Source organism: Panthera uncia, assembly GCF_023721935.1.
Source record: "Panthera uncia isolate 11264 chromosome E2 unlocalized genomic scaffold, Puncia_PCG_1.0 HiC_scaffold_20, whole genome shotgun sequence".
Classification (NCBI taxonomy): domain Eukaryota; kingdom Metazoa; phylum Chordata; class Mammalia; order Carnivora; family Felidae; genus Panthera; species Panthera uncia.
This window is the reverse complement of record NW_026057589.1, coordinates 16,158,011-16,178,426: the sequence shown is the minus strand read 5'-3', so window position 1 is coordinate 16,178,426 and position 20,416 is coordinate 16,158,011. Positions and strand designations below refer to the sequence as shown.

General features: G+C 43.0%; 1 protein-coding gene across 1 annotated transcript; it reads right to left on the bottom strand.

Moving 5' to 3' along the window:
- Positions 1–6,902: 6,902 nt before the first annotated feature.
- Positions 6,903–15,280, bottom strand: CLEC3A (C-type lectin domain family 3 member A). Its single transcript, XM_049622486.1, has 3 exons — positions 15,079–15,280; positions 10,729–10,812; positions 6,903–8,514 (listed from the first exon to the last, which is right to left on the bottom strand). The coding sequence occupies exons 1-3, from the start codon at positions 15,191–15,193 to the stop codon at positions 8,123–8,125; spliced, it is 591 nt and encodes a 196-aa protein (XP_049478443.1). The 5' UTR covers positions 15,194–15,280; the 3' UTR covers positions 6,903–8,122.
- Positions 15,281–20,416: the final 5,136 nt, after the last annotated feature.

The window sequence follows — 20,416 nt, the reverse complement described above, 5'->3', positions numbered from 1 at the left end:
CTGTGTCAGACTCTGTGCTGACAGTGCAGAGCTTGTTTGGGGTTCTGTCTCTCTCTCTCTCTCTCTCTCTCTCTCTCTCTCTTTCCCTCCCTCCCTCTCTCCCTCTCTCTGCCCCTTTGCTACTCATGATCTCTCTCTCTTTCTCTCTCTCTCTCTCTCTCTCTCTCTCTCCCTTTCTCATAAACATTAAAACAATTCTTTAAAGAAGACATGGCTTGGGGCACCTGGATGGCTCAGTCAGTTGAGCATCCAACTTTGGCTCAGGTCATGATCTTGTGGTTCACCAGTTCAAGCCCCACGTGGAGCTCTGTGCTGACGGCTAGGAGGCTGGAGCCTGCTTTGGATTCTGAGTCTCCCTCTCTCTCTCTGCCCCTCCCCCGCTCACACTCTGTCTCTGTCTCTCAAAAATGAATAAAAACACTTAAAAAAAAAAACATGGCTTGTGCCATGTAAATTTTTATAAGTGGAAAAGCCATACTGTTATAAGGTTAAATAGTACCCTAGATTTTTTTTTCCCCAAATGAACCATGCTAAAAGATGACAAATATTAAAATTGAGCATTCAGTCTTCAAAGAGAAACTCTAGGGCTGATGGGCTGATTTGGGTTGCTCATTCTGGCTAAATCTACACCTTGGAAAATTACTGTCATTTTAATCTTCTTCTCCTTGTTCTTTGAATACTCAGGAAATTTCTTTTCTCAGAGCCACGTGTCATTTGATTTTTGAGCATTTGCTTCTAAAAAGATGAGGCCCCTTTTATCCTAAGTTCTTGGAAATCAGTTTGCAGCTGGTGATAATTTTCACTTTCTAAGCCTCTCCTATAAGTAACAGACAGCCATGCCCTTCTACCTGCACTGTCTCATAAAATTGTCACACAAACTTTAATGAAGTAAGGGTATTATTCCACTTTCTAGCTATCTTCAAATGTTACAGAATTGCTTTCTGTCTGTCAAAAAGCTGATTTGGCAAGAAAAGAAGACCGCCGTGTCCATCAATTGTCACTGGCCCCCTGTGGTCAGCTGGTGTTGGAGCTGGGGGTGGTCGAGAGGCTAAGTCAGGGGCGATATATTTTCCCAGGCCTCTCGTCATCTTGGTGCGCAGGGGAAGGCAGAGACTAGGCCGCTGCCCCTTCCTCTCCAGGAGGCTGAGCAGGGGCTCCTGGAAGGCGCCAGTAGTGAAAAAGTGACCATTGCGCCAACAGCCCTCCATGTTGCCGAAATCCACTCCTCTCGGCCAGAGGTAGCGGACATTGGCGGGGTCCAGCGCAATCTGCTGCGGGCGCCCCTGCGGCGAGCCCCACGAGCGCGTTCGGCGGGGTCAGCTTCAGCACCCGCGCGAGCGGACAGCGACAAGTGCCGCGTCAGCCCCACCGGCCTGGGCCCCACCACCAGCAGAGCCGAGCAGGCGCGCTGCCTCCGCGGCCGGTCCGCGGCCGCCCCGACCGACCGCCACCACCAGCAGCCCTGCCAGCCGCGTGCCCAGCACCGTGTCCGGCGCCGAGGCGTTGCCGTTGGGCCCCGTGGTCCCCGCGCCCATCCCTTCCAGGGATCTTGCGCTGCTGCAACCACTACGCTACCCCGGGGCAGGGCCCCTCCCCTCTAGCCTGCACACACCGCCCCCCCCCCCACCCTGCCCCTTGACACCTCTCTCCGGCTTCTGGGGTGTCAGCAGGCAGACCGCCCAAACACGTAAATAGTTCCAGAAGTGGTTGCTGATAAGTATACCCCTTCATCGGGCTCAAGGCCGTGGTCACCCTTAGACATCCTGATGTCACCTCTTGAGACCTTCTAAAGCCTTGTTGTTTTACCCCCCCTGTATTTCAGAACAGGTTTGTCGTTGTTTGTCATTCTGTTCTTTTGGTAACTTTTCAGTTTAATGCCGGTCTCCTCTATGTTTTTGTTCTTTACTGTAGGCCCAGTTCTTAGCACACCTTGCTATTTGTGTAACCCAAATGAGTATACCAGATGTAATAATAATGTTACCTGCTACGCGTGAGGCTTCTTACCAGTGCTGTCCGTCTGGCGCCAGCAGCTGGGTTTTTTTAATTTATTTATTTTTAGCTCAGTAATGAATGTTTGTCACATGAACCATTACCAAAAAAAAAAAAAAAAAAATTGAACTGTTATTTTTTAATCCTCACAGTTTTATGAGTTAAATATTATGGATATTATGAACATTATTGTTTTACTCTGGTTTATTTACAGATTGGTGAAGTATTCAGAGAGGTAAGATGACATCTTCCAGGTCACAAAGCTAGTGAGCACATAAATGCTGGTATTCAAACCCGGGACAGACTGACTCCAAAGTTAGTGGCATTTACAGGGCCTGCTTTTGCTTAAGTGTGTACCAACTTTTTAGAAAGCAACTTAGCGCCATGTTGGAAAGTGTCTAAAGTTATTCTTACCCTTTGATTCAGTAATTCCACTCTGGAAATCTGTATTAACAAGGCAGGAAAATCCAAAGTCAAGAAGAAGAAGAAAAAATCACCACAAAGATGTTAATTACAGCATTGTTTACAGAAAAAAAAATTAAAAGCAAAATTTCCATTTATTTAAATAAATATAAAACATTTATATTTAGTTGTTCAAGTAAAATTCCAATCAAAAATGTGTTTGGAAAATTGCAATCATGTATGTCCTCAAAGAATAACACACTGGAATATTATAGAACCATGGAAAGTACATTATGAAAAGGCTAGGAAAATGGTTATATTTATAAGTAAAATAAAGCAGGATATAACATTGGTTAATGAAGTATTCTCTACAACTTTGCATGGGTGTTGGTAGAATTAGACCCCGCTGGATATATATGCCCAATAAATATTAAATGGATAAATAAATGAAAAAGACTGAGATAAGAGATAATTTCTAAAATGTTTTTTCTACTCTTCAATTTTTTTCTTTAAAAAAAATTTTTTTAATGTTTATTTATTTTTGAGAGACATAGTGTGAGGAGGGGGGAAGGGCAGAGAGAGGGGAAGACATAGAATCTGAAGCAGGCTCCAGGCTCTGAGCTGTCTGTACAGAGACAGACTCGAACTCATGGGGCTCGAACTCATGAACCCTGAGATCATGACCTGAGTTAAAGTCGGACGCTTAACCGACTGAGCCACTCAGGCGCCCCTCTTCAATTTCTTTCTATGGTGAGTTGTTTTGGTCTTATAATGCAGCAAAACTATAAAGATGCCATATCTAGAGTATTTTCTTGCTTATAAATTGTATTTGCAAATCTGAGCTCACAGTGCTGTGAATGACCTATCATTCCTACTGATAGATAAGGTTTAGGGACCCAAAGTTTATTCTTGGAATCCCATATGTCCTAAGTGTAGAGTCTGGGTCTTGGGACTCCAAGTTGCATGACCTTACCTGACCTTGACCTGGACTGCCATGTTCTAGACTCTGAATTAGGAGACAGGAAAGTGAATTCTAGTCCCTACCCTGTCCCTGGCTTGCTGGGTGATTTGGGTAACTCACTTCTCTCAGGGTCTCTCTTTCTTGGACTTTTGCCCTGCTGCTGATCTAAGGTGGCTTTCTTTTCCATTCCCTCTTTCAGTGGAGAGAGGGCTGTCTGAGAAAGGGGTGACCATCATGTCTAATACTGCCCCCTCTGGTCACTCCATCTTCCATCTGCCTGTTTCATTTCCTTCTGTTGCTATTTTCATTATGTCATTTAGTGATGCCGTTTTGTCATGTCGATCCTTCCACATTTTGTGATGTCCTTTTCAGAAAAGACCTTGTTTATTTTTTGTGTATTTTGCCTATCTAGAGGGAAGCTCTGTGAGATTATAGCCTAACCTGGGCAATCAGCCAACATAGACTAGTTCAAATGGAAAAGATAACTCATCTTGTCTTGTGTGGCTTGAAGGGATTGGAGTAGCTCATAGGATTTACAGAAACGGAAACTGGGACCTAAGAGATGATGAACTCAGCATGATGTGAACACACATACACATGCTTATTTCTCCCCCCACCCCAACCCCACCTCATCATTTCCCATCATCACCATCTTTGTTTTCCTTCATTCTGCACATTGCATCCATCTGGAAGGAAAGAATTCTGCCAGAAGCCCTAAATTCACTGTTCCAATGTAGCATCTCCGGCAGAAAGAGTTTCGTTGTTTGGTGTCAGAGGGCAACCACTGGAAAAGATTCTACCTGGCTTTTCTTGAGTTGTGTACGATTCTTGGAACCAGTCACACTAGGAGTAGAATTGTCATCTGTGCTTTCTCATGTGTGTGCATGTGTGTGTGTGTTTTTTTATCATTAGTGTATATTCAATTTGGTGTTTCTCCACAAAAAGTTATTTATTTTTAAGTGTTTATTTTATTTATTTTACGGATGGTCAGAGAGAGAGGGAGAGAGAATCCCAAGCAGGCTCCATGCTGCCAGTGCAGAGTTCAATGTGGAGCTCGATCTCACGAACCACGAGATCAGGACCCAGGCCAAAACAAGAGTTGGCCACTCAACCGACTGAGCCACCCAGGTGCCCCTGAAAAACTTATTTAAATCATTGACCATTTTGTGGTGTTCTATTTAAACTACATAGTAATAAGCTGTAAATCCACATAGCTTCCATATGTGAACAGAAGTACTAATATTTTCTTCTTAGATTCCAATGGATAGTCTTGCTCTCCTCCTGTGTGCTATGTTTTTATATCCTTGAGTGTAGGTACCATAACTTCCTTTTTGTTCCTCCAATATTGCCTAGCAAATACCTAGTCAGTAGGTACCCTCTGAATTTCTGACATCAGATTAAATTCTCTGCTTGACTAGCTGAATTTGTGGCTTCTTCATTCATTGTATGTGCTTTATTTGAGGATATGATTAGTTTTCACTACCCTCAGAGCAGGAAAGACTATAACTTTATTTTTAGTTTAAGAAATGCTATTCAGCAATGCTAGGGAAGAGAAAGAAATCATTAAGCATTGCAATAAGTTCTCCTTCACATCATGAATTTGAGCCTCTCTTATTGATGTTTCCTTTAATTAATTGATTTTTACCTTGTACCTCACTTAATGATATGGATGGCATCTGTGGTAAGTAGAAAAATTGCTCTCAGTATTGTTCTTCGCTCAGACGAACTGTAGATCTTACCCTTGACATTTGAGCTAAAGTGAAACAAACTTTCAGGAATCCATCAGAGATTCTCTGGGCAAGTAACTAAAGCTTCAGGCCCTTGCAGTCAGACTGCCGTGCGTGATCTAGTGGGCGTGGTTTCACTTCACGGTAGAAGTGCTGAAGTTGGGACCTTAGCCCGGACCCATGTGATCTGCAATTTAACAGATTTCCCAGGTGATTTGCAAGCACAACAAAGTTCGAGAAGCACCGCTCTAGAGATGAGAATCAGCTTCCTGGGAAAACTTGTAGGGCCTTGACTGTTGGGCTTTGAATATAATTGATATCTTCAGGAAGCCTAAGTGTTAACCCAAGGGATGACAATGTTAATGAATGTTGATGGCCTCCTACCATGAACTTGTGAGAGACATTACTAATTTCTCAGGCTGCCCTTTCCGCCAGACTTTAGGATGCTTGTCCACATTCTCTACCTAGTCTGGTAGCTTTCATGGAGACAGAAAAGTTGGCCTAAGAGTTAAGACCTATTTATGAATCTTGCCTGAGGACCAATTGTTGTTTCCTAAATAGTGCCCCACAAGCCAAACAGACCAAAGGGAAACCTAGGTTAGGGAATCTTGTGGGTGTGGCTTTGGGATAATTTGTTGGGGAGGTAATGAAATCAAGATCATGAGTTTGGCCTTGGGCAAACCAGATAATTTCTTCATCCACTCCTTTCTGTCTTGCTCTGTCTCCTGTCCATCTGCTTGCTCTTCCTCATGCTGAACTCATTTTGATTTCCCATCACTAACCTTCATCGATTCTTTTGAATTAAATGTCTTCTCTTGCTCTTTCTGGTTGGGGTACTTGGGAGAAGGATCATCTTAGTATCTATAAGTCTCTTCTCCTGGGAACCCAAACTCTGACACTGATTTATATGATCGCTGGTTGTCTTTATTCGCCCTTTTGAAACAATCTCAGACTTATCAAGGTCATCTGTTTCAGGGCACCTGGGTGGCTTAGTCGGTTGAGCGTCCGACTTCAGCTCAGGTCATGATCTCACAGTCTGTGGGTTCGAGCCCCGCGTCGGGCTCTGTGCTGACAACTCAGAGCCTGGAGCCTGCTTCCAATCCTGTGTCTCCCTCTCTCTCTGCCCCTCCCCCAGTCTCACTTTGTCTCACTCTGTCTCTCAAAAATAAATACATATAAAAAAATTAAAAAAGAAAAAAGGTCATCTGTTTGACTAAAACATTAGCCCAAAAAAGAAATCGATTAGAGTCCACTTCCTTGCCCACTTGAACAGGCTTGACATTATCTCAGTTCCCCCATCATTGCCAAGGATGTAGGATCTGAGTCAACGTTTTAGATTCTGCTCATAACTGCATGTGATGTGGGGCATGTCACCACATCTCTCTTTTTTCACTTTGTTCTTCTATGGAATGAAACAATTCTGGAGCCTAACTCCCAGGGTTGTTCTGGAGGTTAATGAGAATCATGTAAACTTTGGCACAGTACCTGGGATATGATGAGAATGGAATACCATTAATGTCTACTAATTTCATTGTTGTCATAATCTTTAAGGAGATTCTGGTTGTGTTGGAAAGAGTTGGTCAGGGTCAACCAAAACCAGTTGTAGGTACAACTTTCCCTTTAATATTCCCCTTCTCCCTCCAGACTTTAAGTCTTTATTGTCATATAAAGTTATTCTCCTAAGACATCTAAATCACCAGTTCAATCAGATGCGGGGTATTTCCTCTCCCCAAATTGTGCCAAGTTTGATATAAACCAACATAGTTTGAATAACTATAATCAACATCCAAATACATTCACATCGATCAGAACTCAGGCTTTATTATTATGCAGTAAAAGAAACTAAAACTTAATTCCAAGCACATGTAATTGATGTTTGCAGAGAAGGATATTGCTCATAAGACATATTTAAGGGAATATTTTAAGGGAAAAATATTTTAAGGGAAAAAATGACACTTACTTGAAGAACATAATATACTTAGAATTGTTGGATTCTAAGAAGCCCATTTCCCAGAAGCCTAAGCTTTGTAATTTCTTATTAGGCAATGAGGTTATTTTACACAATCTGGTTAAACTAGTTAATGGAAATAGCATTTGACAGAATAAAATATTGCATAGATATATCATTCCAAAATAGTACTATTGAAATCCAATGTTCAACCTCCAAAGATAGATTGCCCCTAATAAACTTAAATATATGCTTGTTGAAATATATGTAAGTATATAAAGTATATAAAAAAAGGAAGCTGACATATTTAATATCAGCTCTCCATTTCATCCAGGAGGATAACGATACGAAAGCAAGGGAAAAGTAGACATATTTTCTTTTTCCTATTTTATTTCCTCATACAGTCTGCCTTTGGGTTACTCATTCAAGTCAGAACTCGTAACATAAGGCTGGGGCTAGAAGTTGACCAAATATGCTCCTTTTCAGATCATGACTGAGCATTTTCGGAGTCAGCGTGTATATATGGTGGAGGAAGAGGGTCTTGAAGAAAAGAAAGTTAACTCAGAACACTTCTGAGAAATCTGTATTCTGAAGTGGCAGACACAGTACAAGTCCCACCAGGGGATGCAGCCACTCCGAAAGGTTAACGGGCCAGCAAGGGGCTGTGACTGGGATGGAACAGATGGGGCATCAGGCGGAGAGGTTTCTAGATTATTCCGCACCCTGAATCTCTGATTTAGAGAGTTCTCATCAATAAAACGTCTGCTAAACTTCCAAGAGAAAATCTTCTAGCCTAAGCTCATTTTTCTGGATATTGTATTTTTAACACAAACCTGGTTTCTGGATGAGGGAGAGGGCCTAGGAAATTGGGGAGGATTTGAGAGCCCGTTTTGCGGAAGCCACATTAACAGTGTGCACGTAGGTGGATCATTATTTTCTGATCTGTAGCCCACAGAGGGCAACATCACAATGAAACGTGATAGCGAAATTGGATATCTCTTGTATTCCTACGGGCACAGATGCCCATGTGACAATTCTGACTTCCTCTTGTGAACCATCAGCCTATAAATCGTGACCGAGCTTGCAAAGGGTGTATTAAGGGATGATAAACTCGCATATGTACCTCTTGGTGCTACGACAGACCTCGTCACTCCATCTGCCCTCAGCTGACTGGGAGAACAGAGCACAGTTTTCGCGCTTACCGCCATTAGGCTGTGCACGGTCCCAGTTGAGGAAGGAGATGGTGACTCCGTTGACATCAACAAACTTGCCCTCGGTGACCATGTCATTGATGCCCAGCCAAAAGTCATTGACACCTGGCAGGCTTCTTTTACCATAGTCTCGGAGGGTGTTGATCTCGTCAGAGTTTCTGGGGATCACCAGGGTTCCTCCCTTGGAGATACAGTCTTCGTTAGCTTCATGGAAGTGCTTCAGGCCTTCCGAAGCAAGGTAGCATTTCTTGTGAAACTTTGTGCCTCGGAGACAGACTGTAAAGATGTGAAATTGGATATATTAAGAGGCTTTTTGAATGTTAGACATCTAGGGCTGGACTTGGAAAACGGCCATTAATATCTGTGGAATGAATGATATGTGATGATAATGCTGAGTTAACATTTATTGGAGATTTTGTATGTGTCAGACCCTATGCCAAGCACTTTATAATAATGAACTTGTGTCATAATCACAGCAGTCCCATGAAATGAGATTGTATTGCTCTTGTCTTTACATATTGAGGCTTATAGAAGTTGTTATTGTAACAACTTAGTATGTAAAAATGTAACTTACGTAGTATAGATGATCACAATTACATAAACCCACCTCTGTCCCACCCCACCCTCAAAACATGGTTTTTAGTCTCATGCTGCTTTGATACATACCTACTTGCTAGTTTGTATAGCTCCATTGTGTGCTGAATTTCCTTGGAACTTTTGGGACTGGTATTTCATAATGATTTAAAAAACAAAACAGACAAAAGTCTGAGCTGACATATGGAGAGACAGTGGTTTTGTTACGTAGATAACTCAGCCCTGGTAATATTGTTTAGGTTATCCAGGATAAACCAAACATAAAGATAGTTTTAGGGCAAAGCATTAGAGGGGTGCCTGGGTGGCTCAGTCGGTGAAGCGTCCGACTTCGGCTCAGATCATGATCCCACAGAACCCCGCCTTGAGCTCTGTGCTGACAGCTCGGAGCCTGGAGCCTGCTTCTGATTCTGTGTCTCCCTCTCTCTCTGCCCCTCCCCTGCCCACACTCTGTCTCTCAAAAATAAGTAAATGTGAAAAACAGCATTAAAAAAAAAGCATTGGAGAACCTCACTCTGACAGTTACTAGGTGTGTAACTGTTGGAGAAAATACTTAATTTATCTGTGCCTCAGTTTCCTCACATATAAAATGACGATAATCATAACGGCACCTATCTCATAAATTGTTGGAGGATTAATGTGTTAATGTTTATGAAGTATTTACAGTGCCCAATTGTGGGTAAAGCATTAATAAAACCCTTTTGCTTCCTGCATGGGCATTTGACGTTCCTTTAACTTTTGAATTCTGTTCCTGGAAGCCTGATAAAAGGAATATGTCAGTAGTAGTATCAAGTAACATTGCTTATGGTGAAAATAACCTTGAACTGGTAACATTCAGCTGGCCTGGGAGTTATAAATCCTTGATAGGAAGCCATAACTGTAGTTTTCCCTGAAAGTGCTAACTCTTGTAACCGGACAGGTCTCTTGCAGAACCCTTGAAATTGTTCTTCTGGAGTTGTTATGTGAGGTATTTGGATCCCGGGGGTGTGAGTCTTGTGAGCAAGGGCTGTTCTTGAACCCACCCAGTGTGGCTCCCTTTTCCTTTAGCCTGGGAGCCAAGAAGTGTAGCTCTGGGACAACAGCTTGTACAGCTGCATCCACTGCTTGGGAGCCCTAGCCCCTTGCAAAGAGGAGTGTCGAATGCTGCCCTCTTTTGGCAAAGCTGTGGTTCTAACCAATGTCCTTCCATTTGCATCTGATGCACAGCGTGGCCCAAGTGAGTCCTGTGATCCTGTATTTAGTTGAACCTCAGCAGATCTCCCAATGGGCACGTAATAAACATCTGATGAATGCTAATTATTTTCGCCCATTAATACTTGCTTCAATTCTGTTTCATTGCCTATCAGAGAAGAATTATGAACACACTTTTAAAATGCATTATTGACACGCCTGTTTTTATTTCTATACCAGCCATATATAGGAGAAGGGAGTGGAAAACCAAGCTGATTTCCCAAAAACAGTTGTCTCCCCTGCTTTTGAATCCTCTCTCCTGGACACACCTCTGGCTTGTCAATGACTCTTTCAAAACGATGTCACCTAGGGGTGCCTGGGTGGCTCAGTAGGTAAAGCGTCTGACTCTTGATTTCAGCTCACAGTTTGTGAGATCCAGCCCAATGTTGGGCTCTGCACTGACAGCACTGAACCTGCTTTGGATTCTCTCTCTCTCCTTCTGCCCCTCCCCTGCTCATATTCTCCCTCTCCCTCTCCCTCTCCCTCTCCCTCTCTCTCTCTCTCTCTCTCTCTCTCTCTCTCAAAATAAGTAAACATTAAATAAAAATAAAAAGGTTTCACCTAGGACTTGACGTGTACTCTAGGTATGGCTTGAATTGCTGGCAAATCACAATTTCTTTTCTTGTCTCTTTTGAGACAAAGCATCGATGGGGATGGGTCGGGTCTTACCTGTCTGTAAGGCTTGCATTTCCTTCAGGGCATTGACTTCTCTCCAGAGCTTTTCAACTTGAGTCTTCAGGTCTCCATCCTTTTCTGGGGGATATTTTCGAGGGGGTGGGGGTGGGGTAGGAGGAATGAAAAGTATGTGATTAGAGTAAGATAAAAGTAAAATAAAATAAAACTTTGGGATCCAGAATGTAAGGTGGGGGTGGTCTTGATGAAACTGACCCCAGTGTACATGAAAATTAACGCATGAAAGGAAGTCGGCCAGGAAGACGCATAGAGCTTGGTTGTGCTAATAAAACCAGAAGGTCCTCCTGTGAGACAGGGCTGCTATGCCTTGCCAGCCCCATCCTGTGGGACTCGCCCTCCATCAGGCATCCAACCTGTTGACTTTCAGAGCATCTTAGAGCAACGTATGTCATCTCCGGACGCTTTCCTTTGGGTTCCTCCCAACTGGAACACAGTTGCCCCAACTCTTGTCCATTTCCTTATTGAGCTGAAATATTTTTTCTAGACACCTCTTCTCGTTATTTTCTCTGTATTAGCATCTATCAGGCTAATCTCTTTCTTTGAACCTTTTACTTTTCTTGAGAGGACTTAAATCCATAATTATTTTTTACTTGCACTTTCATACGTCTTCCTGTCCATGGTGCTCCTGATGCTTAATAGAATGAATAAACAAGATCCTAGGACTGATAGGGACTGCCTTAGATATTGACAGTTTGAGCTCTTCAAAGGCAGGAATTATAATAAATTGTAAGAAATAATAAAAAAAAAACAATATTGAGAGCCAGCATATACTGTGCACCAGGAGCTTAATTCTTTCAATATTCCCATGAAACAGACACTATCACTATCCTCCGCTCACAGAAGAAATAGAGGCACAGAAAGCCGAATTAATCTGCCATACGTCAGCCAGCCGCTACGGCGCAGCTGGGATTTGAATCTCTCTCCCTCCAAGTATGTTCTCTTCACATCACTCTGATCTGCTCTTGCACAGTAATTCCTGGGCCCTGGCTCATGGCCTTAGAGGAGACGCTTGAAGCTTGGTATGAACTGTCCCCAGCTGCCTCCTTATGTAGATGCCATATGGGGAATCTGTGTTCTGTCCTGGATTTTTCAGGATGGTCCCAAATCTACGCACGCTGATTCATCCTCCTCTTAAACTTGCAATCTGCCAGCCAGGTGGTCCCACATTTGGGTTAGGAAAATGCTTTCTGGGGTACCCGGGAGTAGACCCCACCTCCTTTTCACTTGATAGTGCACATCAGTCCTCAAAGCATCCAGTAGCTCAGCTCAGAAATACAGTAACCCCTGAATTTGCTCAAGGAGGCCATTCAATCCAGAGTAAATATAAGGGTGCATTCAGAATGCAAGCCCATCGACTGTTTGTTGGAGGCCAGGTTTGCAAAGAGCGCGGGAGACTTGCTTCCAAGTTTGAAGTTGTCAACCATACAAATGTCACAGCCCTTCCCTCTCAGCTTCCTGCTCCATTCTGTATAACTAAGTGCCCTCCACAGGGAAGCTGTAAACTGTAATTAACATGAAGACACATGAATAATATGCTCCTGAGAGTCCATTATGGCAATCATTATCCAGGTTGCTTGGCTTTGCTTTCTATCCTTTGTGACAAACGTGGATGTGTTTTGTATACACTGAATGCAGGGAACAGTTATTTCACTGTAAAAAATATATTTTATTCATTTCTATGACACATAATTTATTAAGACCTATGACTTAAATACCACGGAAATTTTGTTTTTGGAGTTAAATCACTCAATAACCCTTTTGAGTTAAAAAAGAAAAAAAAGAAAAAAGCTTCCTTTCATTTTCTTGATGTTTTTCTCCAAAAGTAGTTTCAGTACAGAAATGCAAAAATAATTCCTGGGAAGCAACCAGGAAACAAACATAGGAGTTCTTCCTCAATCTCATTAACAACCAGAAAAGGAATATTTGTCAACCTTATTAACCATCAAAGAAATGCAAATTAAGAGACGTGTTCTGTTTTGGGGTTAGGTTAGCAAAGCTTCAGCCGATGATGCGATGTTAAGCTGTCCAGGTGTGTGGGATGGTCACTCTCATACTCTGAAGACCAAGGCGGCCTGGGTTGATGCCATTATTTTGGGAGACGATTGGAAAGTGTGCTAAACCTGCGTTTCCTAGAAGTGTATTCCTAACGTCCTACCTTAGCATGGGGTCCACATATGTGTTCAAAGCCATTCACCTAGGCATTGGATCAAAAAAGATGGATTGAAAACCAGACAGAAGTTCACCAAGAGAGAACAGAGTACATGAATCACGATCCAGCCTTGCAATGGAAGATTATGCGGCTGTAAAAGGGACGGACGTATGCCTTATGTGGATAGCCAGGATCCAATAGATGAAAGAAATTAATACCCAATGCTTATTTGTTTAAAAATATCAAGTTTTCATTGTGCATTAGAGAAACTCTGGTAATATTATTTCCCGACAGGTAACAGTGGGTAATTCTGTGGAGAGGGTTGGGAGAGAAACAAATGGCTTTCCCTTTTGCATTTCTAAAGTTTGGTATCATTCCCAGGTACTTAAAATATTTTAAAATTGTACGTGTTAGTGGAAAGAGAAGTGTTCGGTAAGTTCACGCTTATTGCTTCACTTACTGGTTTAGAATCTGCTTTCTGACCTAACAGCAAAAATTCCTTGGGGAGGCTGATGTTTACGAGGTGTCCCCAGTCAGTAAAAAGGCACACAGAAAGAAGCATGAGTGAGCTCTTGCGAGTGGGTGGGGGTGGGTTGGGGGAGCTCGGCGCCACCTGAGCTGAATGGCTTCAGAAACGCCCCCACAGCACGCGCGGGCACACACACACACACACACACACACACACACACACACAGGTCCGCGTGTTCACACCCCATCCCCCACCCCTCCCCCCATGGTCACTCCTTTGCCATTGCCTCCCAGTGGTGAAGAGACTCTAGCAATGAAAGTGCCCCATCACACAGTGTCTTTGCTCTCCCTGTTCTCATCTTCACCAAATGCTTTATCATTCGTGAGAAGTATTTTAACCTTCCATCCAATAGAGGGAACAGGAAACTTGAGTATTTTATAAGGAAAAGAGATTCCCCCTGAAGAAACCTTGCATCAGATCTAAATCTTAGAAATAAATGCCCCCTGAAAAGGGCACTTTGTAATATATTCAGAGCAGGACACAAGACAAGCCTCCTTTTTACCCAACCCACTGGCCATGCTGTGTGCCAAATCCAGGCTTGAACTCCATGGGTACCCTTGGTATGTTTTGTTACTAAGGCAGTGAACTTGAGAAGGAAATAGTGTCATTATATTCACCCTGAAATATCCTGAGAGGAAAATGAAAATAACTCAGGGGATGAGCTAAAACATCACTCTGCTTCTCTCTTGATACTTTTTTCCTCTTGCTATGGTTCAGCATATTGCAAATAAATTACTGTTGCCTTTGTTCTTTGCGGGATTTTTTTTTTTTAATTTTGAGAGAGAGAGAGAGCAAGGGTGGGGCAGAGAGAGAGGGGTACAGAGGATCCAAAATGGGCTCTTTGCTGACGGCAGACAGCCTGATGCAGGGTTCGAACTCACAAACTGTGAGATCGTGACCTGAACCAAAGTTGGACGCTTTACCAACCGAGCCACCCAGGTGCCCCTGTTTTTTTCTTTCTTACCTCTTCACTCAATTCGAGCCACCTAGATTTGGGGATTGCTAGGAGACTCAGTTCTGCATTACAGTGTTTTCGAACATGATATGACTTCGCATGAAGAAATATTTTTAAATTTAAAAAGAGGTTCAATTTCTCTCTGATGTGAAAAGGCTTAAATGTGTAGCATAGACTGTCCTTATGTTGTCAGGGGTATGAAGACATACGTACGTGATAACCAATGACGAAACAGAAGCCATATCACAATAACTGTGTCCTTACCTACACATTTAATAAGAGTATATAGCTCTCTTACAAATACATTTGAACAGTTATACAATATCTAAGAATGAGACGGTATACTCTATTAATCAGTCTATTCTACTCGATTCCTCATTCATAATACCAGATATCCACGTATCTATGTTGACTCTAAAGAACATTCTGTGTGGCTGAGCTCACTTGACAAAGGATGTACAATACAGAAACTTTTTCTGTTAAAAACAAAAGGCCTACTGCTGATTCTTTGAAGTATCAAACTGTCCCAGAGAATTAAAAGGTCACTCTGTTTTCTGAAATGCCATATCCACATGATGGCATGGCACGATCACCGGAGACAGTTTTCCCGGCAGAGCTGGGAAATGAACACTGCCCAGTCCCTCCCCACACTGAGCAATCCTAGAATTTTGCTGGAGTGAAAAGCCCCATTACCTTTCACTCGGCGTTTGCTGTGCTTCCTGGCTTTGAATTTGGATGTGTGGCTGGTGGTCTGGTCCAGGAGTAAGGTGATAACCAGGATGTAAATTACAAGCCCGTTCTTTGCCATGGCTCTTGAGTAAGTCTGATGACCACTCTGCCAGTTCCTCTGGAGTAGCTAAGAGACGAGTGGACTGGGCAGCCTCATCTTGCTCTGGAGGGCATGGGCCAGCTTTATAAAAGTGCGTGTGAAGGTTGGCTGGCGTCCTGCTGACGAAATGTTTCAATTCCTCGGCTGGCCACAGCATAAGGTGGCCCCTTGTTCTTGCGTCTCGGGTTAGACTTTTTTTTTTTTTTTTAAATATTCCGGTTACATTTTCTACTTGACTTGCCTTTTCAGAGTGTATGAGAGTTAACTAAGAGCTTAAGGGTTTTACCTGCTTTCTTCTTTTCTTTTTTTAAAGTCCAGGAAGTTTGGAGTCTCTCTGTGAGGACCTCAGTTTTTAAGCCCTTGCTTTGGACCTCCGAAGTTCACTTAATGTTCTAGGAAACTCAATTCGGTTTTCAGGGCAAAAAAAAAAAGGCACGCACAAAAAACTAGGAAAGCTACTGCGTGTGTGTGTGTGTGTGTGTGTATGTGCACGTGCGCGACATCAGAGTCTACACATGCTCAAGTGTCTATACAGCTCCAAGTGGGACTTGGGAATGACTCACTCACAGCGATGGCTAGAGTGGAGAGTCCGTGATAAAGGAGAAGGCTTTCTATTAGGATTTTGTGGATTAACCAAGAATTGTATTTGGGGGAAACACACCTCAGAATGAAAAGAAAATTAAGACAGTGACTTATTTCCGTAAGAATTAATGTAGAATATCCAATTACAGCTATTTTGCAGACCCCCATCGGCCAACACTTTTTTCCTTGAAATTACCCCAAATGCTTAAAAAATACTTCCGAAGGGAAGATAGAAATTAACAGAAGAATAAACTGGAAGACTCGGTATGATTATTCTTACCTTAACAATGGGCTTTTTAGGACAAGTACCCGGGACCAGATAGGCTTTTGTATGAAAAGCAAGGGACTTCCAGACTTCCATTATTTATTTATTTTCTTTCTTCCTTCCTTCCTGTCTTGCTCGCTCTCTCTTTTTTCAGACAATACAGGAAAAATCAAGGGGTGATTGATTCCTTCTGGATCTTGGGAAAACCAGTCTAATCTGTCTTCATTGCCTTCGTGTCACAGCCTCTTTGTACCCTTCCCACGTATTGACACCAAAGTAAAATTGCTTGATAGAGAAAAGTCTGACATAATTTGGTAAGTGTGAAATAAAGAATGAAGGTTTTACTTATAATGCAGGCTCCTCATACTGATTTGGGCAGTCTATGGGTGGGTAGACATTTGAGGGCATTGTGGAAAGAAGCTGAGCAAATTTCCCATTCTCATTTCACCTCTTTATCAGCTGTGTGACCTCTGGCAACTCACTGAACCTGCCTGGGCCCGTTCTCACACTTAGGAATGCCTACTTTACAGGGCTATTGGAAAGATTAAGTGAATAGCGGCTATAAACACTTAGCACAGTGCCCAGTGCTTAATGATAATAACAGTAATAATATCTGTAATATCCTTACCATTAATTATAACAGTACGTACAATTTATGGAATACCAGATCTCTTTTGTCTTCAGAGCAAGGCTATGGGATAAGTATTCTATTTATAGATCATCGAAGCTGAGCCTCAGGACAGTTAAGTGGATTTCTTCATCACTCAGATGCCAGTGGAGTCAGAGTAGAATTTAAAATCTAGTTTGGGGGTACAAATAAAAAAAGTAAATAAAATCTCATTTTGATTGACCCTGGGAGGTCTCTCCTCTGACCTGGCCTGAGAAAAAAGATGCTTTGATTTGAATAGGGAAAAGGATCAATGTCTTATAACTGATCTTATGATTGATCGAAAATACTTCTGGCCAGCTTCTCAAATCCTTTACTCTGAGAAGAGATTTCAAGCTACAGAATGGTGGGGGAAAGCTAACGATTTCTCTTGGATCTTTGATCTGTGCTGTGTTCGAACTAGACTTGTAACAAAAGGCTATCTTTTTCCTTCAAAATGAATCTGTATTGTTTTGGGCTCTTCTTTTCCAGGAAAACCTCTGGCATTTTTTTGAATTTGTTTTCTTGGAGCCAGACTCTAAAGCCTATGCTTTTGTCCTTTTAAATTAATACACTTTATTTTTTAGAGCAGTTTAGAGAAGTTAGAGAAATTAATTAAATTTAAATTAATACACTTTATTTTTTAGAGCAGTTAGAGAAAAGTGGGGCAGAAAGTATAGAGAGCTTTTGCCCTGCCCCCCTCCCCAGTTTCTCCTATTATTAACATCTTGCAAAAAACAAAACAAAAAACAAACCAAAAAAAAAAGTCCTGTGCTTGTGTGGGATATTTGTTGTAATTGATGAATGAATATTGATCTATTGCTGTCAGCTAAAGCCTACAGTTTACATTAGGGTTCAGTCCGTGTTGTGCGGCTCCTTGGATCTTGGTAAATAAACATGTAATGTCACGTATCCACCATTACAGTAGCACAGAGAAGAGTTTCGCCGAAGTCCAAGCTTTTTGTTGTAATGAAATATTTCAGGGGCGCCTGGGTGGCTCAGTCGGTGAAGCATCTGCCTCTTGATTTTGGCTCAGGTCATGATCTCATGGTTTGTGGGTTCGAGCCCTGTATTGGGCTCCACGCTGACAGCACAGAGCTGCTTGGAATTCTCTCTCTCACTCTCTCTGCCTCTTCCCTGCTCTCTCTCAGTAAATAAATAAATAAATAAATAAATAAATAAATAAATAAATTTTTAAAAATGTTTAAGGATTGACTTCTTCCCTGCCTACACTGCCGAGTACTCCTCAGGACTCTCCCTTGGCCGCTCTAACTTCCTCTACTCTCTCCCTTAAATGATCTTAATCCTTCTTGTGGCTTTAAATTCTCTGTCTGGGATTCTCCCACATTTACCTCTCAGTTTGGGTCTCCTCCTTCAGATTCACTGTTGCAATTGCCCACATGACGATGTCTCGGAGACATTTCAAATTCGTGATGGTTAAAATGAAATTCTGGGGGCACTTGGGTGGCTCAGTCGGTTGAGTGTCCGACTTCAGCTCAGGTCCTGATCTCACGGTTCGTGGGTTCGAGCCTCACGTCGGGCTCTGTGCTGACAGCTCAGAGCCTGGAGCCTGCTTCGGATTCTGTGTCTCCCTCTCTCTCTGCCCCTCCCCTGCTTGTGCTCTATCTCTGTCTCTCAAAAATAAATAAATGTTAAAAAAATTTTTAAATGAAATTCTAGATTCTTCCCCCATTAACCTCCCATGAATTTAAAAAAAGTCTCATTCCTCCCGAGGCTCCCTGGTACAGTTAATGTCTCCAGCCCATTCCGGGGGCCACTTCTGAAACTCTAGGCGTCTTTTTGCCCCCACCCCACCCCTCCTTTGCCTGCAGTGCCCTTCCTCATGACCTTGTCAACAGCAAGTGCTGTGGTCTCTGCCCGCACGTGCATGCTTCCTCTTTCTTACCTTCGTCCCATCGGAAGTCACCAAGACCTCTTGTCCTGAACACAGCTCAGCCACCCTGTTCCCTTCCAACTCAAGCGAACGCTCCACATATCACCAAAGGGATTGTCACTCTCTGACCTAAAACCCTCCAAATCTTACCATTGTCCTTATGATGAAACCCAGGCTTCTTACCTTGGTTTCTGAAGACCTCCTGCCTGGTGGGACCCACCTGGTTTGTCCTCGTGACTGTCCATTTGTGGAGGTCTTTTGCCAACTTTGAGCCATATCCCGTTCTCTCTTTCCATCCCCACTCTGCTTTTCCACGTGCTTTTTCTCTGTCACTGTACCCAGTCCCTTCCCAACCTTGAACTGTTGGTGTGAGTCCAAGTGAGTCTGACTGGCGCCTTCTTGTCCTCCAGATCTGAACTTGAAGATCACCTTCTCAGACATATCTTCTCTATCCTCTCTGCATAGTCTAGGGAGTCCTACTCTGTTTTCTCCATGAAGGTATCCTTCTTCCTTTACAGCCCTTCTCATACTTTGGTACTCATTTAAAAATGTATTTACTTAATTGACTGCCGGGTTGGATGTCTGTCTCTCTGGCTAGGCTGTAAGCTCCCAGAGGGCAGGAGCTCTGCTGGATTAGCTCAACTCCACATGCTTTGCACACTGTGTTTGCTCAATAACTATTTACTAATGTGTGGTGGGATGGTTTGCTTCTGCTTCCCTCCCTTGCCACCTCTGCTCTGAGGCTCCAGCAACCAGGCACTTGACCAAGGAAACAGCAACTCAAGTCTTGGAAGAGTGAAGGGACAGACTCATTTGGCATAAGAACATTTGGAGTCATGCTAGGAAATCAGCCCGCTCAGCACTGGGGAAGCTCGGATTGGCTTTCAGGTGCCTGGCACTGAGGCCAGACAGGGATGGGAGCTTCCTTTTAACTTCTCTTCCTCCCACTGAGATTCTAAGTCCACTTCATCCTCCTTTAGGGAAAAACCAATGGAAACTAAATGGCTGCAGGTTTGGCTGGGAGAAGATGGGGGTTGGATCTGAGAATACTCTTAATGTAGGGGTTTTTGTCCTTATCCCAAATGCTGATTGACATCAGACATGGCCTTCCCCTTTGGGTGAGCCTCCACCCCCCAAAACCTCAACAGAAATAAGAGGGGAGAAGATGGCAATGATCTGGGAGAAAATCACATCACGGACTACACACACACATCAAGGGTATTGGGGGCAGGTGGCCTTGTCCCCACCTTGTTCTTGGGGAGGGCAGACCTCCTCGCTCAGTGTTCTTGGAGGCTGAACAATCCCTTTTTTGTGGGGCATGATGATGTCATCAGCTCGTCCCCTGGGCTGGACCAGGCCTTCTGAAAGGGCTATTTAAGAAGTGCACATTTATAGCCAGGGAATAGGAACTATAAAAATATTGTCTTTAGTCAGAAAGTGTTTTGGTGAGGATTTAAAAACTGTCACCAGAGTTTAAATTTCCTTAATAAATTGCTGTTTACAACATGTCTCCTGACCACCCTGTGTAACTGATGTGTTTATTCCACCGGCTGCTATTTTAAAGTTGCGCTAAGCCGCTGTTTTCCAGAGTGTCTAACAAACAAGTTTATCTGTCCTCATCGTTGTTTGTCCGTTAATACTCACGGCTGAAATCTTTGAAGGCTGTGTTCAGGGGTCAAGGGCAGAATTTAGGGGGAGTGATAGGGCAGAACTCATTACAGCAGGGTGGAGGTTGAAATGCTTGAAGGAAAGATTGGTTATGGATTGTGTACAAATTGTGTCATTTATATTTAGGCCTATTACTTGCAGCTGTGA